This window comes from Papilio xuthus, unplaced genomic scaffold (assembly GCF_000836235.2).
Source record: "Papilio xuthus unplaced genomic scaffold, Pxut_1.1 DF827542.1, whole genome shotgun sequence".
NCBI lineage: Eukaryota > Metazoa > Arthropoda > Insecta > Lepidoptera > Papilionidae > Papilio > Papilio xuthus.
This window is the reverse complement of record NW_013531107.1, coordinates 2,512,764-2,521,047: the sequence shown is the minus strand read 5'-3', so window position 1 is coordinate 2,521,047 and position 8,284 is coordinate 2,512,764. Positions and strand designations below refer to the sequence as shown.

Genomic DNA, 8,284 nt, shown 5'->3' with positions numbered 1-8,284 from the left:
ACCCTATAAATACACTACACGAGCACTCAACTACATGACATATAATTTTCGACTAACACTTAACACAAACGACTTTTTGTCTTTATTTATATCGATTAAATGATGAAAACACAGTCGGAAGTCTTTCTAAAACAAATGTGAGACATACCGACTGACGATAATCTAAGTGAACATATACAAACACACACAGTCTCTCAACACCTCATATCAACATGGATGACGATATTTTTCGATGTCGAACATTACAACCATTGCACTTTAGGCGGCAAACTCTTGAACTTATAACAAAATAACTTAATACTATTATTATTGTATATATATATTAAAAAAAATCTTTGAACATCTATAATTGACTCTTGAGTTGTATTGAATTGAATGTAAATTGCACTGTACAAAATTTTACATTTTGTACATAAATTGCTATACAAATATAAGCAACTTCATTGACAAATATCTATATTATGTAAATCCTGTAACTAATATTATCAGTTCAGACTTACATATGTATTGACTTTGTACATTGCAATTTACTACCTTACCGAGTTCTATAACATTGGCTTCGTATTTTCTGCACGTTACTTGAAGTGGACGACATTTTAGAAACACATTTACATTCAAGTTTCCCTTACAAATAAATTGCTATAAACATTTAAAGAATGTAAACGTTATCTAAAAGTACGTAAATTCGACTGATACTTATTTGCACACGTTTGAAGAATTAATATTAAATGCACATACAACCACACTAGAGTTATTCACAACTAAACATATGTTAAGGCCGAATCGAAATAAACGTAATATAGAATCAATTGAGATCATATATCAAAGGATAAAATTCTTTCCACAAAAATCAACATTTTCATATGATTATTGTACTTTATATGGACATTCGAAAAATGTTATAAGCGCTCTGATATCACATAACACATCCCAACAGCCACGGACATCGTCCTGACCCATCACTTACAAATGATATGTAATGTGTAAATGCTAATACATATAAACATATATACAATTCACTGTACTCATTATGATGTTATCTAACCAGTCAAATAGCTTACATACATAAAATAATTATATACTGGAACTTTCTAAACTATTATGTTGGTATCTTACGGTATATTTGTTTCAGTCACTGTGGTATACAATAATTAAAGCCTTAAAAATATAAATATTCGTCAAAAGGTAAAAAACAAAGTGATTATGTAACTAAAATTCATCACATACAGTGTCATAAATAATATACAAATTATAGTAACCAAAAAATAATAATATAAATATATACAAAACTAATAGTATACGGAGACTGTCCATTTTAGCCTGAGATATGCGAATTAAATTATTTTAAATAAATTGTTACGTTTAAATTTTTAACATTCAACTAGATAAAATTTCATAAGATTTTTTTAACTCTATATTCAAAAATTTGTACTTGGCCAAAAATTTATCTACTAATTTTAACAATTTTAAACATTTTTTTTAAAGTTTTATATTTCAATAGTAGAAATCTTTTTTATATTTGAAGGTCGAAAAAGGGTGCTACATATGCAGGAAGACTTATTTACATAGAACCTCACGCTAAACTGAACAGAATGAACTCTGCAGACACTATAAATAATATTATAAAGTAATCAATTTTTGAACATAGGAACGACAAATGATCGTACAGAGAGAAATATCTTTATAATAAATACTTTCCCGACTAATTGCCATTCATAAAGCTTGTATAACTCGAATTCTAATTTGTATGCAGCACTTGATAACATTTTACGAACGCAAATATTTCTCTTAACCTAAATAAACGCACAAAAATATACACGATCTAAAACATTATTGTTATAGACATCACATTTCTTAGGACACTTGGTATTTGTCTTGTTGATAAAATTCGTTGCAAACCTTGGATACATTCTATTAGCTCATTTAGAGGATATCCGACGCACGTGCTTTTTTACTTATACATCTTGTTGTAGAGGAATGCATTTTTAATATATTTGGAATGATATTATGCTGCATCGAACTGCGCAGCCAGCCGTGTGCGACCTGTAAACGTAATTTATATATTAACATAAATCAACAAAAGTTTCAATTCTAATATCGCGCTAAATGCGTAATAAATGTAGCAAACATAAGTTATCTTATAAGTATTTTCCTTTATATTCATTACGTGTAAATAATTATTGTTTAAGTGCTATCTCACGTTTTTCTTGGCTGAGCAATGCTGTAGGATTGGGCAAAGCGCTGGCTGGTGGGGAACACCAGATATTGGTCTTTGGCGATTCGAACACGCGAGATCCCTGAAACAATCAAAAGGGTAATGTGAGAAATCTATAGGCATGTTTATGGAAGATAGAGAGTTATGATAGGAGAGGAGCAATGTACTTTTTGTCCGGGCGGCGTGTCGTGCACGGAGTAGTCCTCGTGCCGCGCGGGGCGGAGCGGAGGGGGCAGCGCCACGCCCGCCGCCAGCGTCCACAACGCCTCCGCCGCGCTCGCAGACTGCACGCGCGCAAACACCGGCCCACACTGCTGCAGCACCTCCGACACCTGCGCCTGCACCTGCTTCACACCTACACAACAAATTAATATTACATGAATAAAAATATTTCGAGCACATATTCATTAGAAAGATAAACATTTAGCAAAATACATTCTAATAATTACAAATTTCCTTACCCAAGTCAGATGTTAGCGGTGAGGGCTCGTAGCGTTTCATGTATCGATTTAGTACATCTTGGGTGGGCATGGGAGCCGGCTGGTCGGCGAGTATCTGCGCCACGCGCCACACGGTGCGCCACGCGGCCGTCAGCTTCACGTATCGCTCCGAGGTCTCGACGACGCCGTACGCCTCTAGCTCCTTGAGATCGGGCTCGGCGCCGCGCAGCCGGCGGAACGCGCTCACGAAGTACTCGACGCTGGAGCCGCGCGCCACGCTCATGTCAGCGGAGAGCACGGCGCACGCGGTGAGCGCGCAGTTCGGCAGCCGTGCCGTGTCTCCCACCGTGATGTACGCCATGCCACGCTCGATGTAACCCCCTGCGGCCAGCACCAGCTCCTGCAGCGTGCTCACGTCGAGCACATCGGGCGCGGGCGGTGCGCCGAATCTTGCTGCGTAAAGTGCCGGCAGCTCGGAGAAGGGTGCGGGCAGCAGCGCCGCGAACCTCTGCGCCATGATGCCGCGCGCCGCTCCCGCCGCTAGCCGGACCATCTTCTCGCCGTTGGGCTCACACCACACGACGACGGTGTCAGCTATCATGTCAAGGAGCTCCGCGAGCTTAACGCAGCCGTAGTGGGCGACGCGCAGCTGCCGGCCGTAGTGTGCGTGGTAGGCGGGCACGAACCGCGTGAACTCCATGCGTAGGTTTGGCGTGTAACAGAGCAGTTCGGCAGCTTCGAGCGCAAACTGTGAGGAGTGTGCGCGCTCGGCGGGTGTGGGCGCACGTCGAGGCAGCGCCACGCTCCCGTCGGACAGCGCGACAGCAGCACCCGGTGCCGTGCGCTGCAGCAACTCGCCGACCGTGCACACGCCGTAGTCGACGGGCGAGAACTGCCGGCCGAACGTGTTGTGGTACAGCTGCGGGATCTCATGCGGGAAGATCGAGCGCACCGGGTTAGCCTTCAGCATCTTCACGAGGTCGGAGGTCCAGCGACGACTCTGCGCCGCGGCCGACAACGTAATCTCACGATAAGACCCCGTGCCCAGCACCTGGTAAACATTTCTATGCGTATTTAAAAATGACAAATTTTGTTAATGAGTACTTAAGTTTTGGGTGTGCTAGAAAAAAATATAAAGTTGTGAAGGACTCTGTACAGAAACCAATACAAACCACAATGGTGTTGCTGAGGGAGGCGAGGAGTTCCGGGAGCTTTGTGAAGCCGTAATCTGCGACGCGACATTGGCGACCGAAGTGATGGTGGTAAGACGGGATCAACCTGGCGACATTCGTTTACATATTAAAAATTTTATACTCAAATAAAACTGGATATAACAAGATAATTTCGTGTACCCTAAATACAACTTGTAAACACACAATTTACCTTGAATTTTGTAAAAAGTAGATTTTTTATTTTTTCACTTTTGGTACTCATAGCAAAAAATATAGTTACAAATAATAGATGTATGACTAACTTGCTGAAGGGGATAGTGCAGCGTGGCGCAGTGCGCAGCAGATCGACGAGGTCGCGCTCAAACAGGGAGAGTGTGGGCTCGAGCGCAGGTGCCGTGCGCGCCCCGCTCCGCTCCCCCAAGCTGCCCACACTGCCTCGAGACGTGTCACCTGCTTACCAAGTATTACATTACATTCATAACCACCCAGTTACATATCCATGTACCATCGTGTTTCTACCCAAAAATTAAGAAAATAAGTGTTTAAGTCAATTCAACTTATGAGTGTGCACTTACTTCTGTTGCAGACAGATGGCGGTGTGTCGGCGCGCGAGGTGGCAGTGGCCCAGGCTAGGTGGCGGGAAGGTGTCTCCTTAAGCTCGACGCCGGGCACGCTCAGCAGCAGCAGTTCCAGGGCCACGCCCGCGCGCGGCTCGCATACCAGCGCCGGGAACATCGCCTCATAGCACTCCACCAAACTTTACATCGGAATGAACAAAATAGATCAGAATTCACGCCAGTGTATACACATAAATATTCATTGCCAATTACAATTTGCACGATCTGTACTCTTTATGTCAGTTTCAGATAATCACTATCAAACAAATTACCTCAACAAGGGCAGTATGCCGCCGTGGCTCTCGAGCAGAATGTGTATGTTTCTCGCGAGCACTGGCAGCTCTATGAACACGGGCTGCAGTATCCTTCGGCCGTCGTCGTGCCCGGTGCTCAGCACCGAGTGCTTGTGGCACTTCCAGGGCGCCTCCTCGATCTCCAGCTTGGACACCGGCGACAGATCGATGAGCTGGACCATGCGGCCGCACGTCTCGTGCACTAGCACTGTATCCCTCACTTTGAGTATGTCGGATGTGGTGATGGAGCAGCAATGTCGGCTGGCGTAGGCGTCGCGCAGGCGCAGCAACGGCATACAGTAGTTCTGCTGCTCGAGCAGGATGGCGCGCAGGCGGGCGCGCAGCACATCGAGGTTGGGCGCAGGGGAGGGCGTGCCGAGGGCGAGCTCGAGGCGGCGGCCCGCCCACACGCTGTCGAGACGGCGCTTGTGCACGCGCGCTATAGCCAGCCGCGCGTCCCACTCCGAGCGGAACACGACTGAGGCGAGCGGCCCCTCTCCAGACGTCCACACCGACACGCGCACCACCGGCACGTACTGACTGAACAGCTTCCTCAGCGCCTCCTGACATGAATATTATTAACTTAACACGGTAAACAACCGTATACTGTCATAATGCATATGTGCTTGTGTGTATGTCTATTATACCTGTAGCATATTGGGTTCGTAGGGCGGCAGGTTGGATACAGTAAGTTCCGCGGTGTCAGGCTCGGGGTCACTGTGCTCGCTCACACTGGACGAGTTCCAGGGCGAGGGAGCCCGCGCTCGACTCTCATCGCCACTGTTGCTAGATGAACAACCTGACCGGTCCAGGCTAATAGAACCTGAAAGTGACGTTGATTTTAGTATACTTTGACTACTTACTATATCATGGCACACAACACGTAAAAGGGAATTAGAGCCTTTGTTATTGTAAATTCGGCCTCATCCGCACCTCATGGTTATATCGGATTACATAGATACTGTTTGGTATGAAACCATCAGCATCAAATACACTCATTAAAATACCTTACTGCAATAAGAAACTTAAATAAAAATATTTCGACGACGAATAATCTAAAACATATTCTCATTACAATGTGAACAACCTTTAAGAAACATAAAATATGAACCAAACCACATGAGACAATTCTTCGAATGTATCCAGTTAGCAAAACAAACGCGAGCAAATGCAATGCAAGCATTTGCTGAACATAAACATTACGAAAGCAATGTTAATATGCACTGCTAATAAATGCACAACAATTATGATGGTACATTTAGCAACTAAATAATCAGAACATGATCATAACTGGAACACCCGTAGCCATTCAATTTGCTTATACTTATGAATTACATTATGTTTAAATAATTAGACAATACGTTTTCCCTGAGGTTAATAAACTTCGTTCTGTTACGCAAAATAAGCTTGTCTTTTACTTTAAAAATGTTTGTCTTTGTTTGTATATGTATACAATGTGGTTAATAAAGAGTAGTATAGTACCATGAGTGCCTCTAATCTTCCTGGGCTTGGGCGCGGGCGCGGGCGGCGGGCAGAAGTCGAGCGGCGGCGGTGTGGGCGCCGGCAGCTGCTGCAGCGCCAATGCCCAGTCGCCGCACGCCGCGCGGGCGCCTTCCGCTCCTATACACACCTGAAACATACCCCGACATTAGTACACCATCACCTAGAAAGTATTTGGCACCATTGTGGCTTTTGGACAAACATATTTTTGCTTTTTATCTGCTTTTAATCTTTAAGCTGCGAAATAATTTTAATTTTTTTTTTATTTCGGTAGTATGAAATTCTTTTCGTTAGGATCTCGCTCTTTTATTTTGACTGTCACAAATGAAAGAAATTTAAAGACGAAAGTGTGTAATAAAACAATAAGCTAAATTTGAATATAATAGCGCGATAACTTGGTATAAAAGTGTTAGTTACTTGGTGCACATCATGTGGGTGAGGGGGCGGTGGTGGGGGCGGTATGGGTGTGTGCTGCGGCAGCGCGGAGGGCGCGAGGGGCGCGGGCGGGGCGGTGCTGTAGCCCTCGTCGCTGGAGTATGTGGCCTGCAGAGCGCCGCGAGCGAACCGCGTGCTTATCTTGCGCCCGAACACGTCCTCGCCTTCCATACGCTTCAACGCCCTAACATAACAAATTTTGTATTATATATTTTGGTTTTTCAAACATCTTGGCTGCTCGGAACATCGCACGAGTCGCTGCATAAAACAATTTTACGTGTAGGAATGCAAAGGAAGGCGCACAGCGAAACTCGAAGCTGACCTTAAGTCACCATAAAATTTTTAACGCTAAATAACATGTCCTTAAAATCTTCGGTCTGTCATTGCCATGTCAAATCAACGTCTTTTTTAACATATTTAGGCTTAACATCTTAAATTATTGTAATACTTCTAATATAAAAAAAACTTTAATGTTAGAAGGTATAACATTCTTTCAAGAAATTTATTACAAGATAAATATATCAATTTCCAATTAAATATGACACAATAAAACAATGTACATATATTACTAGTTACTCAACTAATTGGTAATTATAAAATGGTAATAACATTTTATTACTACTTTTATACTTCATTCTATGAGCCAATGAATTGGCAACTACGTAAAAACCGTGAGTTGTAAATAAGATTGGAAATCTTTCCATATACTGAAATGATATGTAGCATTATTGAAAAAAATGTTCTTTTATTCTGTCTTCTAAGTTGAAAATATATAATCCTCTGTGTTTGAACTCTTTAACACCTAGGCTTTAAGTAAAAGGCAACACTTCAAATTGAATTTATATGGGTTTAACGAAATAACTTTATAGAGAACTACCTTTTGCCCGCGACTTCATCTGCACGAAATTAAAAGAGTTTTAGTATTACAAAGCCTCACTCAATGATAATGTAGCTTTCTCAATTTTAAAAGGAATTTTGTCACCGGTTAAATAGTTTTTGAGATTACTCGTTAGAGAGAAAAAATACAAATCTTGCCTCTTTACAACATTTGTATAAATCAGGAAAAAAAATTATGAGTTATCTACAATTATTTATCATCTCTCTGCCTATCCCTAGATTGTTATAGGGCGTAAAGGAGGTATACTATGTTTGTTAGCCTGCTTATTTAACGATATAGACTTTGTTTCATTGTTGTGCAGTGTACATAAGAGTCCATATACAGTCAGCGTCATAAAGATCGTAACAGACAAGATATGCAAATATATAGGTACATCAAAAGTAATCAATTATATCGGTACAACAAAAGTCCTCAAAATAATAGATACATTCACCCTGCTCAAATACATCGGTACATACACAGCGTCAAATATATGAGTACATGCAAGATGCTCATAAATATCGTAGCAGCCACAGCGTCATAAGTAACGAAGCAGTCAAGGTGCGCAAAAATATCGGTACATTTGACAAAATTGAACTCTATCTCAATATAGTTGTGATACAATTTGGAATAAACTACTTCTGTTACATTCATTTGACACTTTGCATCAAACCATTTTTCAAAATTTACTAAAAGTGTTCGACGCGGATGACAGATATTAGGTAGATAAAACCA

General features: G+C 42.2%; 1 protein-coding gene across 1 annotated transcript in view; it reads right to left on the bottom strand.

The window, feature by feature from the left end:
• Positions 1-1,854: 1,854 nt before the first annotated feature.
• Positions 1,855-8,284, bottom strand: part of Marf1 (meiosis regulator and mRNA stability factor 1-like protein) — a 13,834-nt gene continuing 7,404 nt past the window's right edge. The window contains exons 7-17 of the mRNA XM_013313829.1: positions 6,655-6,856; positions 6,220-6,367; positions 5,385-5,560; positions 4,717-5,300; positions 4,403-4,584; positions 4,130-4,277; positions 3,828-3,933; positions 2,677-3,706; positions 2,383-2,570; positions 2,201-2,297; positions 1,855-2,043 (exon numbers count right to left, since the gene is read on the bottom strand). Coding sequence (XP_013169283.1) covers positions 2,006-2,043; positions 2,201-2,297; positions 2,383-2,570; positions 2,677-3,706; positions 3,828-3,933; positions 4,130-4,277; positions 4,403-4,584; positions 4,717-5,300; positions 5,385-5,560; positions 6,220-6,367; positions 6,655-6,856 — 2,899 coding nt within the window. The 3' untranslated portion in view covers positions 1,855-2,005. The remainder of the gene's footprint in view (positions 2,044-2,200; positions 2,298-2,382; positions 2,571-2,676; positions 3,707-3,827; positions 3,934-4,129; positions 4,278-4,402; positions 4,585-4,716; positions 5,301-5,384; positions 5,561-6,219; positions 6,368-6,654; positions 6,857-8,284) is intronic.